Consider the following 20,863-nt stretch of genomic DNA (forward strand, 5'->3'; position numbering starts at 1 on the left):
CGACATCTTTATCTAAAGAAATCTCTTGGAACCGAGTTAGTAGTTGAGTAGTCATTTTAAAGGAGAAAGAAAGAAAAAAATCTAAATTGTTTGCTTTTGTTTCTCTAAAATTAATTTGAATTAGACATCCTACATACGGGTAGGTATTGGAATAACATATCATTTCTACTATACTTTTGATTAAAAATAACTCATTAAAAAGGAACAATAAAAGTAGATTTGTGAGAAACCATAAATTACTACTCCAATTGGATAAGCTAAATACTGATGAAAAAGAGGGGAGGCAACTCATCGATAAATGCACTTATTTTATACCCAAGAATAATATAATAACTAATATATTTATGATATCTAATAAATATTTGAATTTTGTATTTATTTTTTAATAATTTTTTATATTAAATTCTTAATAAAATAATAATTTTATTTTTTTTTCTTGATATTTTTTAGTCCTAAAATTAACGTATTTTATATTTGTTCCTTGATAATTTTATTTATTTATTATTATTCTAAGACTAATAACAAATAAAAAAAATTATCAAGAAACACATATAACATTCACAAATTTATCAAAGATTAAAAAAGAATGTCAAAACTAAAAATAAAATTATTATTTTATCATAAAATTAAAGCAAAATTTTTTTTACTAGAAAACAAACATAAAATTTAGATATTTATTATACATCATGATACATATTGATCTAATTTAACCCTATACATATAAAATAGAAAGTTATGCAATGCGGGTTCATTTCACTATCACAAAAAAGAAGCGATTAATTAATTAATCAAGTAAGCAAAGGAATATTCCAGCTTGTTGTGAGCTGCCTCAAGTATAAACCCACCAACGGGTCACTGAAAAAAGAGTGATTCAAACTAGGATACAAATTAAAGATCTTGATCACAATATGAAGCTTCCATGCTCTGTTATTCCATATAGCTGCCAAACACAATAAAGCTGATATCATGATTAAAGAAATTTTATTTACAAAAAAGATAACACATTATTACCAACTCATTTATTCCATTTGTCAGGATATGCAAAGGCTTCGTGTTAAAGTAGGTTACCTCTTCCCTCTAGTGGGGGTAACAACATATATTTCCAGCTGGTTATGATAGGTTCATATGCTAATGCAAATCGTACACACAAGAAAAGAAAAAAATCTCTCACTCCCTTGCCATTAGGCTTTTTAATTTGGTTTTCAAATACTTGAAAAAAGCTTTGGTGGATTCCTATTGTGAAGAATCAAAGAAAGGTCTTCCTTTTTGTGTAACAGGTGTCCTGAACAGCCGAAGACTACATATATAACGATTAAAGAAACTATTTTTCTTTTTGAGAAAAATCCCACATAGGATATTGCATTCGCCCTAAAGTGGTGTGTCCACAATATCTCTTCCCATTAATTTATGTGCTTTTCATAACGTGGGTTGAGACATAAAAAATTGTCGAAGCCACATGGCTCATCAGGCATCTTATGTAATTCCTCCGAGTACAATTGTTTCATTTTAAGCGGATGTTTAAAATTTAAATTGATTTATTGTTGCACATGCCTGTCCTTGTAATTTAAGGTAATCTAATACACAAAGAATAGTTAGTTATGATGGTCAATATGGACTTGCAGGTGATAATGAAATTACAAGTTCTATTTCGATAGGTGTTTTATTAAATTCAGTAGAAGTGAATTAATATGCCATTAATTAATTTTAATAGCTGAAAATCAATATAATTTTTTTCAGGTTTAAGATTTTGAGTCTAATAAAACTCAGATTAAGTGACTGACTTCATGTTATGCATTGAAATTTAAAAAAATCAGTTTCAAATTCCAAGTTCTATTTTTAGTAGAAAAATGTTTAAGAGAATCCTCTCTTCTAAAGTTTTCAATCACTAAAGGACCACTATCAAAAATTGAACCCAAGATCATTGAGTTGATATTCAATCATACATGTACTAATTCTAAAATATACCCACATAAAGGTATTTTAGGGTAAAGGGGGTATCTATACGTATGGTCTACAAATAATTGCGCTTTGGTAGTCCTTGGATGCCTTGTGACGCGGTATAGAAAAATTGGTTCGAATAGAATAGGGGGTTAGTTGGGCTTTTCGGGGGATGAAGGAGGGTTTCAGAAAGGAAATAACCGAGATAAGTAAAAGTTATAAAGAGTCAATTTTGCCAGAAAAAAAAGGGTTTATAAAATGGGTACGATTGCTTGGTGAGGTGAGGCCAGAGGGACAAAATAATGTGAACATGACAAAAGGTAGGGAAAACCCATGGAAGATGGCTTAGTGGAGGTATGAATGGATCCATATATATATCATTCACGGGGTTGATGTAAGTTGACCTTTATAGTAACTTGAATGACAAAAAGGGTGGGTGCTAGTGTTGTTCATTTTAATGATGAAAGTTTATTTGTTTCATAGTGGCAGTTGGTTTTGGTTTCCATGTGGTGCTAGCTAGTTATCGTATGCATGTCTCAACCCCCTGTATCATCACTCTCTGCATTTTCCACCCCATGCTTCCGGGCCCATGTCCTTTCGTCCGTTTCACTATTTGCTCAGTTTCCCTCCCTCTTTTGCTTGTTAAATGTGAATTTAATTTTTTTTTATTGAATTTCTTTTTACTTCTTTCCACTATTTTTTTTATTATCCGTAAAATTGAAGACAGATGTCGAAAGTTTATAATAGCTTGTTCAACCAATTTTGAATTAAACTATCTTATTGCTCTTTCCATTAATATTGAAAACATACTTATTGTTTTATTTATATCAATTTTAAACTATTAATATTGAATAATATAATTTTTTTGGAGTTCAAGGTATTCTTAATCAAAAGTCAGAAACTAATTATTTGAGTTATATTCAAGCTGACCTTTAGCTCTTAACATATTTCTTTAATACAGACAAATATTTAGAGATTAAATCTTGGACTATATATTTAAAAGACATAATTATCTGATTATAAAGAATCAACCGACATTAGTTTGATGGTTGGTTAACATGATCGGAACTCGAATCCATTTAAAAGGAAAAAAAGAAGTATCGGGTATACTTAATTAACACACGAATCAACTTGAATTGATCATTCAAATTTATTTTAAAATGTAAACAGTCTAAAGTAATACTAATAGGTAAATCACCTGCATTGCCTGTGATTTGAGGATGGGTAAAATTTGGTCAGTAAGTATATGAATATATTGCTCTTTTTTTTTTTTTTTGTGGTACATGCAAAGAATTCATGGTTGCTCAAAGGTAGTAATTTTGACTTGTGTGCAATAGTCTTCTTTGTTCAGTGACTCGCGGAGATATCCTTTTTGATTGTTTGCTTTTACTGTACAAAAAATATTGAATAACAAGTAGGTTGATTCACCCATTTGGGTCATTTTTACGAACAATGGGTATGTTACAAAACTAATTATTGGCGCGGGTATGTTTTGTACCCTCCCAAGTTAAATCGCAATTTTGGCTAGTGGTTTTAGTGTCACAATTTTTATTTATTTTTATATAGAAGTTAGTCAATTTTGGAGCTGATGTAATTCACAGTAAAAATTGATCTAACAACGTGGGTTTACTGTATCTTTCCGATACTGGTACTTCTTGGGACAGTTGAGGTTCTTTTTTTAATAAAACTTTCTTTATTCTTTATAACTTAATATTTTTTGGGTTTAAATATTTTTTTATTCTTTATAACTTAATATTTTTTTGTTTTTGTAAATTTTTTCTTTACTTTTAGTCTTCATAAATTATCATCTTTTGAATATTAAATATTTTAATTTTTAAAGTTATTGATAGATATGATTTTTGGGTTTATGAAATATCTACTTATTTTATTTATGATTAATCTTTGTTAAAGAATCCACTTAACCAACTTTAGTAGAATCTCTAGTTTTAATCAATTTTTTTTAATCCGTGAAACTTGAACTCATCTTACTCGACAGATTGAACATAATATTACTCTTATCAATAATTTATTAGTTATTGATAGGAATGTGGTAATTGTGTATGTATATCACATTTTTTATAAGAAAATATGATACTTAAGTTTTTGTTTTTAAAAAACTAAAAATAGGCACATGGTGACTATAGTGATTTTATTTTTAGTATTTTGTGGTATACATAATGTTAGTACGTTAATTATTTGTTAGTTTTCAAAAAATATTTTTTAATTTATATTTAATCATGATTTGATTTTTTTTTAAAAATAAAACATCTTATAAATGTTTATGTAACAATGAATCTTTGGTAAAAAAAAAAATGCAAATCCAAATGCTTCAATATTTTGTAAGAACTTTTTCAATCAAATTGTTTGTAATTTTTTAACTTTTTAACTCCTAATTTATAGCTTATAAGCTTTAACTAGTTTATAAATTTTCAGTTAACTTATAAATTATTTTTACCAAATACATTCTTTGACTGTTTGGTATGTAACTTGTAAATTACTATAAAATACTTCAAATAACTTATAAAATATTTTGATCAAAATTAAATTTTAGACAATTATAAAATAAACTCTTATATAATAAGCATTTATTAAAAAAGATCTTAATTAAACCATTTTTCCAAACAGCCCCTCAGCCTCATAGTTCCTTGGATTATCTATTTTTTTCTATTATTTTTTAAGAGGTTTTGAGTCATTTATTATAAATTTTAACTTACTTTATTTTCAAATATATTTACCCTAGTTTGAAAGTTTTGAATTTGTTCACCCAAGTTGAGGTGTGAAATTTAATAAATTTAGTATACATGTGATTTTTTGTTTGTTCAGCAATACGAATATTTATATTAAAATGAATGCACCAAAGGTGCTGTAAGTATTACAAAAGTTGTGGGTGACAGAACACAAAATTTAATAACATGAAGAAGGCCTGGACTATGTCTGTTCCAGCCCGAATTGTAAAATACTGCCCCCGTCCAACAAGATATCATAGCTGGGGAAAACACTCCACTAATTAGAAAGTGTGGCTTGACCTATGCAATTAAGGATTTGCATATGAGAAGATACAAATTCTAAGAAGTAAAATGACCCAACACCACTCCTCAACAGGTTGCCAAAGTAATACTTGGGTCAATTTGTCATTATTGAAAAGATACATCAAAGTCAATTTGATATGCCTTTAACCATGACCAAATCTCAAAAAGAATTTTATGCCATAGCTTCTCATTCATACCTTATTCTTCAAAAATCATTTTATTCCTTTATTGCCATAAATTTCAAACAATGAAACTCCAACCTATTGCCCACCACATGTTTGGCTTTGTTCCTTGTAAGCCATGAGAGATTTGTTGAAAATGATCAATGGCCATAAAAGGGGAAACGATTGGATTTTCAACAATCTATATCATCTCCGTCAAATAATTTATGCCACTTTGCATGAAAATAACACATTGAAAATATCTTCATGCATTCAGTTACACCAAACACAAGCAAGACCATCATCTAGAATTTGTCTCTTATGAAGGTTAATCTTTTTAGGTAACCTAACATGTAAGATTCTCCAAATCATAAAAAAGATCTTATTTGAGATTTTAATTTGTCATAACCGCTTGAACACTTTCACCTCATGAGATCCAATCTTCAAGTTGTGCAAGGTGAGATAAGTGAATTTTAACTTGAAAGAATTTGATAAGTTCACGGTCCAAATCCAATAATTTTCCCCAATGTCCTCAATATTAGCATTATTAATCAAGGCAAATAACTCATCAACCATATGTTTCTCTCACTCAAACCATTCTCTCTTCCATCTAAGATCCCAAACCCATATCCCTTTCACCACCCATGTTAATTATCTACACAATCATCTTTTTGTTCTGAATTAAGGAACAAACTAGCAAATTTATGTTGCAATATCTCCCTCCCACACCTCATATCCTTTCAAGATCTAGTATGTAATCCATCTCCAATTTTCCACTCCATCATATCTTCAAACCACATATCCTCCTCCCTTCCACACATCCTTTTTAAATCTTTCCACCAAATAGATTCATAATGTGTTGCACCCCTTTACTCAACCTTTGTCAACCCGAATATTTAGAATCTAAAATTCTCTCCCACGACTCCCTTTTATTGTCAAATAAATTTCATCTTCATTTAGCAAGTAAGACACTATTAAACAACAAAATGTTCTTTACACCAAGGCCACCATTCTCTTTTGGACAACAATTTTTTTCCCTCTCCACCCAAGATATTTTCCCCCTTCTATCCTCACACTCCCACAAAAATCTCCTTTGGATACTCACCAACCTCCTAGAAATTGGTTCCAGCATTTAAAAAAAAGATAAAAAAGGAAGAAAAAAAAGTAAGCACCAAATTAATCAAACAAATTATACATGCGATTGAATAAGAACATAATTTAATGTGTTTGTTATTTATTCTTATCATAATAATGCTTTGGTTTGTTTTGCATAAAAAATTGCTTTCATTTGAATAACTAAAATTAATAGTAAGGACAATTTTTTTAAAAGGAAGAACAAAACTTTTATTTTCTTCGATCAACAAGTCTATAATTATAAAATTAAATCACGATTCTTTAAAATTAGGTAAAATTGTAAATTTAGTCCTCCTATTTGTCTCAAAATTTGATTTTGGTCCACCTATAATTTAATTTATGAATTTAGTCCCCTAACTTTTTGCAATCCCGTTATTTCAATTTTTAACCTCGAAATTGGACGTTGACTGCTATTTGTCAACGTTGATCGCCACGTGTTGCGTTTTTATTGGACGTTGACCACCACGTGTCACGATTTTATTGGAGGTTGACGTTAATTAGGTGCACAAAATTAACGTTCAATAAACCTGCGACACATGACTGTCAACATCCAATAAAAGCGCGACACGTGATGTTCAATGTTGGTAGATAGTAGTTAACGTCCAATTTCGAATTTGAGGACTGAAATAATGAGATTGCAAAAAATTGGAGGACTAAATTCGTAAATTAAATTATAGCGGGATCAAAAATACAAATTTGAGACAAATAGGGAGACCAAATTTACAATTTTATCTTAAAATTATATATACCTTAGTCAAGTTTTGATTGATAACAAGCAAAAATTATTTAGTAGTTATCATGAAAATAATATTTCATTAATTAAACTATATTTTATATTTTTAAATTAAAAAATTTAATGTTTATGCTTTATTTACTGATAAAAATGTTTCCTTAAATATTCTTGAGTTTATATTTTTACAATTTAATTATATTATAAAGTAGCATATTGCACGAGATATTTGCTATTTACTAATTTTGAAAATTTCAGAGATTGCGTCGTTTAGAGGCACCATACTTAAGATGTGAGTGTGAAGCTCATAGATTTTAAAAGGGATGCATCAAATAAAGCCAGCAAAAATGTCCCTTGAGATCTTCCAGTGCCTTGGCAATGGTAAGGCTAATTAGGTCATTGCCTTAGGCCTCCCATCAAGCTTTTAATTTTATATGTATTTATAAAAAATTAATTTAAATTTAAATTATTAGGTAATGTATTTTATTATATTATTTATTGTTATTATTATTTTGTTAGTAAAATTATAAAATTTTAATATATGTATACACATAGATATATTATAAATCATTTGAGAAGTTTATAATTCATTTGAAAATTATAGAAAAATTAGTTTCTATTTACTTTAAATTAAAAAAAATCATATTAAAATTAATATATTGATTAAATTTTATAAAAATAATATGATATATATTTTGATAAAAATGAAAGTGGTGAGATTACACATTTTTCTTATAAAATTTAAAATTACTTTCTACTTTTTATTTGAATCATAATAATTGAGAATTGTAAAATAAAGTCAATTGAAAAAAAAATATTTATCTTGAACTAAATTTAAGTTTTAATGAAAATTAATATAATATTATTGGTCATAAGTTTTCTCTCTAAATTGAAGATATTAAAAGAAATACTGACAAAAAAGTTAATGTCTTATTAAAAATATTAAAGTTTATTAAAAAAATTAATCCTTTTTATATGCATCTAATGTTTATAAAATATAATTAATAATAATTGTAATAGTTGTCATTGTCAAAAAAATATTTAAAATTAATTATTTATAGATTTAATTTGAGATCATTTATATTGTAAGATATAGTAGAATAAATTACTATTGAATGAAATTTGAATGTATTATTTGAATATTAAATTTTAATTAACAATTTTTACAAAAAAATGAAAGAATAAATTGAAAATAAACAAGACTCACAGTACAAAATTTGCCTAAAACAAGGGACCATCTCAATCTGAAAGAGTCCATATCATCATCATACATACTTTCAATTACCTATATAATTTATAGCGCATAGCTTTTTATAAGTCATATCATCATCATATATATACTTTCAATTACCATAATAATAATAAAAAGAATAGCAGTAGCTAGCTTGAAAATGACGATCACATTGATCATTTGCTTCCTTTTCCTCCTTTTTTCCTTTATTGCAATTAAGCAAGAGTGTACATGGTCATGTAAAGTTAGGAAGATGTAACATTTCTAGCCAGCTATCTACATCATTCAATGAGAAAAACAAAGCCTGGCCCTTCAATGTGGTAGAAGAAGACATGTGCGACCTACAAACAACCCATGATTTGGTTAAGATTCATATCACTCAGCAAGGATTTAAAGAAGAAATTGAAGGTTGATGTTGGAGAGATTTGATTATGGCCTGTGGAGAAAGGGCGTTGATATGAAAATGATGTTTAAGAACACAAAAACATAATTGATGGCAGAAATAGACAAGTCTACTACTTTGTGTTTATTAGCACCAGAAAATCTTGATAAGGTTGCCGCATTGCAGGATCCTTATAATAGAGAAAGTCTTGTCTCTACATTTAAGTTTTCTGATAACAACCCGAGATGAACCATTCAAAGCATGTAATTTCACCATGGAGGAAAAAATGAAAGATGTAATTTTAGCCATTCGTAATGGTTAAAATGGAAAAGTGTGTTACACGAAAACTAGCTGACTCATGAAAAGGGTGTTACTATTGGACTGAATGAAGATTGAAAATGACTTCCTTACCAAATGCATTGCTTACGTACAAGACTGAAAAAATCTTTACATGTTAGGTTTCTCCAACAACTCAGATTAGGCAAATCCTGACTAGCTTTTTTGTTTTTCCTATTTTTTTTTTAATCATAGTAATAAAATACAGCATGTTTGGTTAGTTAGAGACGAAAGAAGGTAGGCATTTTTTCTGATAAAGTAGTTAAAGAGTTACTGCATGGATAGATAAGAACATTATTAATTTAAGAAAGCGATTTTTGTTTTTTTAAGTAATTAACAAAACAATACTACATTATTATATTTGTAAGAAACTGATAGAAGTAACATTTTGGTAGTTTCTGTATAAATTCTTATAAGAAAAGAAAAATGAAAATAACTAAGATATTTTTGTAACTACTAAATGAAAATGAAAACATAAAACGTATTTATCAACCAAATATGTGAGGGAGTGTCTAGATTTTGATGTTTTTGGGAGGAATATACTGGCGGGCAAAGATGTCAATCAGAAGTGGAATTGGAACAAGTTAGTTATAAAGTGGGATGGGATTGACAATTAATTGGCGGGGCCAAAGCTTGAAAAGCTGAAAAGTTTGGGGTCATGGCTTGGACTATGCATTGCAATGCAATTGGGTCAAGAAAAAAAAAGGGGGGGGGGGGGGGGGGGGGGATGAAAAGAAGGTGCCATGTGCTAAACTGAATTATTGAACCATAGAAGCTACAGGGACGTGGCGAAATAGCATCTCATGTCTCTTTAAGGTGGGTAGGGAAAAGAAAAGTGTCCATGTCCACCCTCATTTTCATTTTAGACCACTTCTTACCTCAATTGCTAGCTTTAGAAATGAATTTGTAACTTAACCAGGGCCACTTTGAACTTGAAGGAAAACAAAGAGGGTCAGGGGATGAAAATTATTGTTTATAGTCAACGTTTGTATCACCTTAAGTGGTCTCAACCTAACACAATTTTAGTCTCATTTTTTAGTGTGTTTTTTTTTAATCCAAGTCACTAGCTATTGAAGCCCGCTGAAATATAGTATTAACTGAAGGATCTGGGCTTGGACAAATTGGTGCAATCCCGTTTAAGTTAATTTCCTGATCCTGATAGCCTAAAGCTTGAATCAAGATTTGGTCTGACCTATAAAAAATTGGGAAAGATAATGGAATCATAATATTGTTTATTAGATGATCATCTAATATTGTATAGACTCGCCATTGAAAATTTAGCGTGTAACCCAAGAAACAACAAACAGATTTGCACATGTACAAAATTTAGACGAAGTTTATTTAGGCATTTTTTTGGTCAAAAATCGATACATGGAAAATAAATTTTTATTATACAGATAAAATTCTAATTCTAATCATATACCATGAACAGTTAAAGAAATACAACCGTATATCTAAAAAGCCATCTTGTTAAAAAAAAAAAAAGCAGAGATTATTAACTCAAGTGTGTGAAGTGTTGCTTGTTCTTGTTACTATTCCATGCACGGGTGGAGACGACGCAGAGAATGTTCCATAATGGCGAGTCTCTGAGATGAGCCAACAAGTTGTCAGAGAATGATGGCAAGATTGCAAAGTGGTAAAGAAGGCTTATTTGAAATTTGGAAATGTGTCTTCTCCATCACTCATGCACTCTTCCTTCCAACCCTAAATATGTTTCTCCGACATTGCATCAGCCTTTTTTTTTTTTTTACTTTGGTGCGAATTATTCCCCTGACTACACCCTGCCTCTTTTTGCCTATAAATCTTTGTTGTGTCAAGGAATATTATTACCTTTTAGATCATGAAACCAGCACATAAGCCATCAACACACTAGCTTATCATTCGGAATTTAATCCCAAGAATTTGTACTCTTTTACCTTTTTGTCGGATGTCGGAGGGAAACAACACTTTTGCATAGAATATTTTAAATAAAAATAACATTTGTAAATTTATCTGTACCCAAAATTAAAAATAAAGTCCTAAAAAAAGTCTCTTGAGATCTACAAAACAAGAAAGCCCAATACAAAATTGAGACCAAACTTTGGATCCAAGCATAGTTTTATATCAGCCCAATCAGAGAACCTGCATTGTTTACGACTACAACCAAGCATAGCAAAGCCGCGCAATGCCAAACCCGCAAAGCATTCCTTGCACCAGAATTTGTCTTATTACTTTTTTGGAGTAATATTATTACATGTTACACAAGCATTAAACTAATGTTTATGTTTAAGGGATTGAATTGAACTCCTTTGTCTCCATTTCCTATCCCCAAGACAGTCTTCCTAATTAAAAATTAACAACCAATAAAGAATACTATTCAAACACAAGCGTGTTGTTTTGCTAAGCTGTCAAATTTTGATTTGGTGACACGCTTGAGGACATGAAATGGAGTCATGAGATTTGAGTATCCATGTTTAGCTTCTGCATTCTACAGTGACTTTAGACTTAATATATTCCTCACTAGATACATTAGAAGCATATAGCATATGTCATTCATCTCTATATGTGGTGGATCAGACCTTTCCTTCCTTGAATGTTATTATATTATGTGATATTTATACCTTGACCTAATTTTCATATGACGTTTTCTTAAAACACTTAAAAATTGACATTGAATGTGATAATATGTAATTTTTTTAATCATCATGTTATATGTCATCGATTTTATTAATTGATTAATTTTTACTAAAAATTCTAACTAATTATTTTTAATAAGATTTTTTCTTTCAATTATATTTTATTTTATTTCTAAAGCTTAAATTCAAAATTTTGTTTAAGAAGTCTGAACTTTGTCCTACTTGTACCAACATGTTGGTCAATATTATATACACATTTTTTTCATCTCTCTTATTATATACTATTGGTATTATTTTTATCTCTCTTTTTTTATCATTTTTTTAGACAATGCACTTACAAAATATATTTAAAAGAAATTTTTTCATTAAAAGAATGTACCATTCAATGTTACAGAATATATTTCACTGTTATTTTCAAAACCTTTTACTTATTATTTCTTAATTATTATCCTTAAAGTAATAACTTTTTTTAAAGTGCTTAAAGTAATAGTTAGTGGATAATAAAACTGAATTTCGAATGCCACAAAAATGGTTGTGATATCATAGAATCACCCACGTATCATGTATTTCTTAAGTGGAATGTCCTTTGGATTTGAAGAACAAATGAATAAAACGAGCTTGAATGGAACTCGATGGTTAAGGTTATTGGGTGAGGGTATATAAACTGTTCATTAATTGAGAACTCCTGTAAAGTGGGATCTTTTTCCTCCTTTCTTTCCTTTTTTAATTTGTTGAGAAAGTGGTGTGAATGTGAGTATGCCTTGCTGAGGTTAGTTTTGGCCTTTTTGGACCACGTCACCGTCACAAGAATTAAGTAATACTGCAAATATGAATTGGTCTTTGCAACTTTAATTTGTTAGCTGCCCATTAAAATTATTGAAGACTTGAATGTACGGAAACAGACTTTCTGGGAACCCAGGTAGGTGACGGGCAATAGAAAACTTTGACATGCATTGCTAGTTCTTCAAACATAATTTCGTTTGATTTAGCGTCTTTGCCAACAGAAAAAGACGGCCTCTAAAACATGATGTTTGTGAATTGTTCAACAATAAGAAAGGTGTCTCTAATAGTCTAATTTATTTTCCCGCTTACAACTCTCTTTTTTCTGTTCATTTATTGTTATTTGTATTGGAATATTTACTTGATTTTGTTTGTACATAGTGCAAAGCACGGGATAAATTTGTATCATAATAAGTATATGAATTCCTAGTTAAAGTAGCTCATAAATTTATCAAATAACTTATAAGCTACCAGAGTTACTACAAACCAATTCGGCTATTTTCTATCCGTGTGTGCTTGTATTTTTGGCATCTCATGTTGATATGTGTTGTACATGACTCATTATATGGGCGGGTGTTGGAAATTTTTTGAGGCAAAGAGTGGCTATATAATTTGACATTTGCACACTCCACTAGAAAACGTAATCCTTGAAAGAAAGAGACTGGTTCCCATATTGCTTTAAGGCACTTAATTATCTGATATTTTAATTCCTATTAATTGATCTATAATATCTCAGAGGAAGCAAACAAAATGGCGAAAGTGGTCAATGCGTATTTATCTTCTATATTTCCATTGGAAAATTAAACTAATCTATTTTCTCTTATAAACAATTTACCAAATTAATGGCATATCCAAAGTATCATTATCTTAAGATCATACATTTTTAGAGCCTTTTGGACTCATCTCCCACAGCGATTTCTTTTATCAGTTGAATAATGTATGCATGCTTTAATTATTTAATATCTGTTCTTCTAGTTGGATTTGTTTATAGACAACTCACTTTCATATCAATTGACAGCCCGTATTGCTCTTACGATTGCAAGTACTAATCCTACGAGCTTTTAAAAATATATTTTGATGGAGGACTTATTGTGTTGTCTTATATTGAGGATAATTAAACCATGTGTAAAAAATTAAGAAACTTAATGATAATTATACCAAACGCACTAAAAATGGCATACTATATATTGCCTCTTCTAGATTGGCAATGTATGCCTCAATTATGGGATCCCATGTATATCACCATCATCATTATATAAAAGCAAGTTTCACATGTTTATAAAAACACTAGTGAAGTGATTTTCTTCTCATCATATATTGTTTTGGCTTGATCGGTGACGTGTCCTACATATCACAATTCTTGCCCCCTCAACGTGCATACATGTCACAATAAAAATTCAGAGAACACTCGTAATTAAGCACTTTCCGTATTTCATTTGTATACTTCTTGTCGCCTGTACTCCGTTTCCTCTCTTGTCTTAATCATATACGGAGTGAGGACCCTGATTTATAGAGAAAGTTCCAAATATTATTGGTGAAAGGAAGATGACTTTATCATGTTCAAATTTTGCAAGAAACTTGAACTCTAACTTTTTGTTACGATCAAACACTTCAATAATTACGCATGTATCGAGTATTTTAGTTGAAAAAAATTATAAAAAGAGGATAATTATTATTGTATATACAATACGTATTCATGAAGTAAAGTTTCATATAAGATAGGAATAAAAAAAATTAAATATCACATAAGAAAAAAAAATTATAAACCTAACCCTTAAAGTTTTAGATTAAAATATAATGTTTACTTTAAGTTTTTCCACATTACACAATAAGCACATTGCATTGATTGACTTTATGAAGGAAAAAAAATGAGAAATATAATAATGTTGCATGTGATACACGAAAAATATTAGTGGATGCTACCGCAAGCCTCTTTATGATGTTTGGAAGATGATGAAAGGATTACATACAGGGAACTCTAGTTATCAAAGGTTCCTAGTGTTCCTCCTTTTTTTATTATCTTCCTTAGGACATGTGTATATGGTTTGAATGTGAATGGGTAGGGTTACGTCGGCAAAGTAACTGCAAAAAGGAAACTTTTACAATGTGCTTTCAAACAAAGAAAGTGGTTCTATTTAATTCAATACTAAAAAGTAAAAACTAAAACTAAAAACCCATACCACAAAAGCACAAACAAACAGAGTCCAACAAGTCACAAGTCTGAAGAAATCTTCTTAATTTTTAATCACAGTCAGCATCATCAGAAGTAAGTGACTCTTTCTTGTGTCTTCTTGTCATCAAACAAAAAGTTGTTGCAACTGTTATTAGTGCTAATTAGCTGTTTAATTTCATCTAGACCATAATCCAATGGATTTTGTTCCCATAATAATCCATTTTGTTTGTCTGTCCACCCACTAACACTACCACTACCACCAGCATTGGAGAACATCATCAACTTCTGAGTATTATTATCTTCCAGCACCCCACTGTAGGGGTGAATATTATTATTAGCCCCACCAACAAAACTTGCATCACCAAACTCTGGCTCTATGACATGGCTTATCTGGTTGTTGCAGCTCCCATCAGAAGAGCTGCAACTAGTGGCTGTGGCTGTGGCTTCACCACCAAACAAAAACATGCTATTGTTGCTGCTATCTTTGAATTGGCACTTCTGAGTGGGGTCAATGAAACTCTCTTGTGCTTGAAAGAAGGAATTAGCAGAAGCAGAAGTGTTGTTACCACTCAGAAGATTTGACGAGTAGGAAAAGGAACCGTGAGGGTGGTAGTATGAGATGTTGTTACTGTCTCTGAATGACGATGGTGATGAATATGCTGAACTTTGAAGGATGGATAAAAGGGTAATTTGTTGAGGCTTCCTTTGGAGTGAAGGATTCATGGCCATCATTTTCTTCTTAAGCTTGGTGTTCCAATAGTTCTTGATATCATTGTCAGTCCTCCCCGGCAACTGAGATGCTATTATGGACCACCTACACTCAGTGAAAATATCTTCCACTATAAGAAACTTACTGGTACTAATATTACACTAACATTCATAGCAGATCTAAATTTGGCATGCAAGAACTGATGCAGATAATCTAAAAGTACACATCATATCCATATATGATCATATCTGTATTGTACTTGCATATTCTATTTCCAAAAAGTGAAAAAAAGACCCTTTGATTGTTTCTTCAATTGGAAATTATTGGTACAGTTTTCATGTTTAGGGAAGCTTCTGACAAGTGACATCAGAGTGGCAAAAGTGAAAGGTGTGCAATAATCAATCTAAGAGAATGAAGGGTATAACCTGCTTCCAATGCTAGCAAAGAGGCTACAGATTATTTTATCTTCTGCTTCAGAGAATTGACCATGCTTAATGTTGGGTCTAAGATAATTAAGCCACCTTAGTCTACAACTCTTTCCACATCTTTTCAAACCTGCGATAAACAAACTCAATCAGAAACACAAAGACAAAGGAAAAAAAAGAGGTAAGATAAGAATCCTTGCATATGAACATGCCATCATTAGCTTGAAAAGTGTAATATGACTCATCATCATATCTCTATTATGCACTTACCAACTTTTTGTGGAAGCGCAATCCAATTGCCTCCAGTGCCATGTTGCTCTATGTAGTCCTTTAGCTTTGCATCTTCTTCTGGTGACCATGGCCCTTTCTTTACATTTGCCTTGTCACAACAAGGAGCTCTACCCATCACTTTCTGTTAATCTCCCTCTCTCTACTTGGTTTCTGAAGTGGGAGTCTGAGGAAGGTACAAACTACAAGAATACTGAAGAATGGAACGTGGAGCGGGGCATCAATAGAAGTTTATTCAGAGAAGAAATGGCACAAGTCAAAGGGAACAGCCTCTGTAACTTCAATTGTCTTGTCAGTTTCCTAAATTATATCATTGATTAGCCTATAGAAGGTTCTATCACCATATACAAAGGAACCTTTTAAGAGAAGGAGCTTAACTTGGTCACAATTTTAAGTATCCAAAGTCTGCTCTAAGTTATAACGTGTATGATTTTTTTTTCCTTGAAAACGATGGTCTAGTGATACACATTTTCAAGCAATGGGCCAAGTCATGAGTAAACTATTGTCAAGTTGAAGGTTCAATTATATGCTGCTTCTTGCACTGCTGATAGCTCTTTAGACTCGATCCTTTTTTAATTGTTCTTCATTAATGTAATTTGGGGTCATCATTATCTATTCATCTACTGCGAGGAGGTGAATGGATGATGTAAATTCTTAAAAATGGGAATTTTACGGTATGATATTATATTACTAGTATCGCTATTCTTTCAATATTTCTTCTTGGAAATTAATTTAACATTTATTATAGAATCATATAATGCAACCTACCAATTCAAAAAACCAAGATGACAAATATCCTTTCTTATATCAGACATTCGGAAAAGTTCTGATAAACACCAAACTCTATTTAACACATAGAATATGTATAAATATAATAGGTGATATGTGATAAAAAAAAAAAAAGTACATTAATGAAATATTTGATAGGATAAATTATACTTGAGATTGCATATAACCCCTGACATCTCTTGAGATTTTAAACAATTAAGAAAATTAATGTAATATATAAAGAATAATAGTGTAAGATTTTTTGAACAATTAAAATAAGTTAGTGTAGGGATTAAAAGTTTAGAAGTATTCAAGAGAAAATTAACAAATCCTCAACAAGTGTCAATGTGATTATATATGATATATAGAGATGTCTATTATGATCACTTCATAATTCTATTAAATTTATGTTTATGATTGATAATTAAATATTGTTTTGAAAAAGTTGGCCTTAAAAATTATAATATATTACGACTATATCCAAAGATTACGGATGAAAACTGAATTTAAATAAAATATAGTCTTATATACAAGACAAACTTGTGACCATCCCCGCGTTATAAAATACTGTAATAAATAAACATGATAACTTTTTGTCCTATTCTCTTATAAATAATCATCTAATTAGAATGATAAATTTGAAGTATAGCTTAGGGATTCCACAATTTCTTAAACTAGTTACTTTTGTTTACATGAACATCCATGGATTAAACTTATCTTAATATTTCATAAGATCCACTTAATCTAAAAATCTACATAAAAGTTCCATGTTTTTTTGTACTTATAAAAAGATGCTATAACATAATTAAAAAAATAAATAAAGCCAAATATGTTTTATTTGTTAATTAAATTGTTATTTTATATATAAACATGTGGAGGTTATATATCATTGATATTCTTTGGAGTTTGGACCGATCGAGCATTTGTTTATGCATAAACCAAAATTAATTTATTGAAATTGTTATAATTTATTTTAAATTTATCTTTTGAAGTGTTTTAACTTTTAGGATTCAAAACCTGTGAAAAGAAAGAAAGTCGTAGATAGTATTTGGGCTTTTTTTATATCTTAAAATGTATTTTTTTTATTACATCTTAAAAGATAAATAAAAATTAGTTAAAATTATTTGATAATATTATAATTTTTTATCTTAAAACTTACTTCTAATCTAAAAATTATTAATTGCGCATTATATTAGAACTTTGCTAATAAAAGTCATTTTAAATTCTAACTAATTTAAATTAAGTTAAAAGAACCAGCAAAAATTTTTCCAAAACTTATTCATTTTATTTAAATTGAATTTTTAAAGAAAATTAAACTTCTTGTCATGTGAATGAATTTAATAAATAAAAAATCAATCGCTTAGAATTATTTTACAAGTTATAAAATGTTGAAATAAATTACATTTGATCGCATAAATTTACTTTTATTTTTACGAAATCAACGATGACCGAAACAACTAGTATGCAGGGTTTTTTTTCATTTAGTTGAAAATAAAATAGATATCAATATTTAATTATTCGAATGTTGCAAAAGTTTATCCTTTAAAAAAAATTATATATATATATATATATATATATATATATATATATATATATATATATTGTGGTGTTATTGATCCTTTCAATAACTTAGCAAGTTTTTAATTAAGTCTCTTGACAATGGCATAATCGTAAAGGAGAATTTTCACTATGGACCAATCCAAAGCGATAAACTTGTCAATGTATATACCATCGATATCTGCTATTAATGTCCCAGCTTGTTGTGTTGTAGAAGTCTTTCACAACTTGAAGTTTTTAATTTCGAAAAATCAAAATTTTCTGGACTTTCAACATACATTAACTTCAGTTTGACTGGGTAATACTAGTACTGTGCATAACAATTATTATTATTTTCGGTAAATGAGATTTGAACTCATCACCCTTAATTATACTCCATCTGGTCTTTGATATGAGATATTTGGAACATAATCACACTATCAATAAAAAATAGTTATTTTTATTTTTTTTAAATGTTACTAATGTATTATATAATTTTATCTTTATTAATAATCATTAATTTATTATGAGTGATATAAAACATTAAAGTTTAAAAATATTATGCATCGTTACCAATAAAAAATATACGTAGAGTATTTAACAAGGAAACTAATAAAAAAATATTATATAAGAATTATAAAATGCCTTATAGTAAAAAAGGACCATTAATTTTTTAAAATAGTGTCTAATATTAATAACGAGAGGTAAGTACTATTTAATTTGATAGGTAGTAATAGTTTGTGAACTTCAATATTATTCAGGAAATTACTAATATTGAAGGGAAAACACTATAAAAAAAACATGTATATTAAATTGGAAAAGTTATTGTTGATCTAACATTCACAATACATTATTACTCATGTTGATCCTTATAATAAGCCACTTTGGACATCAATAAAAATAACTAATTTAATTAATTTTTTGTTGAATTTTTTTTTAAAAAATATTACTATTGTATCAACTATACCCTTATTAATAATTATTAATTTGATATGGGTAATATGAAAACATTAAAGTCCAAGATTTTTATGTACCACTAACAATAAAAAAACATAAATATTTAGAATATTAAATAAAAAACTAATAAAAAAATCTTTCATAGAAATTTTAAAATATCTTATAAAAAGGATCATTAATTCTTTCTAAATTATACCTTATAATAAAAATCAGAGGTAATATTTTATTAGTGTTATTAGTTAGGCCATAACTAAATTTGAAAGGTTAATATGCTGACTTAACAAAATAATAAAATAATTATCACAAATCCAAAATAATTTATAAGTACATAAGAGTGATTATTTATAAATAATCTAATATCAGGCATGGTATAGGCTTATTATACTAACAATGAAAATAGATTAAATCTGCCTAAAGTTTAAAAATTAATAAGAAACAAGCTAATTGGAGAAAATTAATAGCATATAGGTATGTAAAGAAAGTTTTAGATTTGAGTTGTGAATTAAAAAATATAGTTGAAAGAAAAAATTTATTAAAAATAATTAATTAAATTTTTGGATGAAGATTAACCATTAATAAAATTAATGGATACTTAATGTAAATATTATGAGTTATTGCTTAGGTAATTATTACGGAAGATAATGCATTTATTGCCTTGTATTATTGTCAACCTATATGTACACATGACTTTACTTTCTGACTGAAAAAACAAGACAGGGAGAGAGAGGCTGTATAATTATCTTATATATGTTATTCACTCTCTCACAGGTCCCACATATATATAACAAGAAAATCTTCGTCTTTCTGTCATTGTTTATGAGAAAATTAACTAGATCGACTGTATATTTATGTTACCAAAAAGATCGACGGTATATTTATTGAGTTTCAACGTGGTTATTTTTTTAGACTTAAATTCAAAATCCCTAATTAAATTAGAATAAAACCATTTTTTACGTATAATCCCATACTTATGGACATAAATCCTTGATAATAAGAGCCGGCCTCTTTAAATAATATTAGTTATTATAAGATTTTGATATCATATTTTTATTATCTTATTTAAATACTTAAATCTATTAGTATATGAAACTATATTTATTAATTTATTAAAACATAAGATTCTCTATTATTTAAAATCTTAATAAAAATAAATCTTTAAATAAACTTTTAATTATTTTTTTGCTGAATCAAGCAAACTTTTAATTTAAATCATACATGAAAAAATCATACTTTAACAATTAAAATATATAAAAAAAGTTAATTTTTTTAAGGCAATAATTAATAAGGTAAACAATTTGAACTTAAATCTTAAATTTTAAAGCAATAAACTTTATTAAACTTAACCTACGCTAAGAGTAGTATGTGTGACGTTGCATGATATGTTCGTGGCTTTCATGCAACCCCACTTTCATTTGGAAGTAGCTATAGCAGGCTATTTTTTACTGTGACAATAGTCCAAAATTTTCTACTTTTCTCCAGAAAAAGCTTTTCGTTGGTGAACCCTATTCGCTTTAAATTCTTCAAGTTCAGATAAAAAAAATTCAACCTCTTTTTATGCTTTTAATTCAACCCCTTTATTTCTTCCTTTTTTTCTCTCCTATTTATCCAAATGTAAGTAAAGTAAGATAGTGCTTAGGAAAATTATCAATGACCTCATTATTAGATGATACC

General features: G+C 29.0%; 1 protein-coding gene across 1 annotated transcript; it reads right to left on the bottom strand.

The window, feature by feature from the left end:
- Positions 1–14,207: 14,207 nt before the first annotated feature.
- LOC778084 (transcription factor RAX2) lies at positions 14,208–16,423 on the bottom strand. The gene is made up of 3 exons (XM_006604517.4): positions 15,914–16,423; positions 15,644–15,773; positions 14,208–15,323 (listed from the first exon to the last, which is right to left on the bottom strand). The coding sequence occupies exons 1-3, from the start codon at positions 16,047–16,049 to the stop codon at positions 14,597–14,599; spliced, it is 993 nt and encodes a 330-aa protein (XP_006604580.1). The 5' UTR covers positions 16,050–16,423; the 3' UTR covers positions 14,208–14,596.
- Positions 16,424–20,863: the final 4,440 nt, after the last annotated feature.

The sequence above is a fragment of the Glycine max genome, chromosome 19 (assembly GCF_000004515.6).
Source record: "Glycine max cultivar Williams 82 chromosome 19, Glycine_max_v4.0, whole genome shotgun sequence".
Lineage (NCBI taxonomy): Eukaryota > Viridiplantae > Streptophyta > Magnoliopsida > Fabales > Fabaceae > Glycine > Glycine max.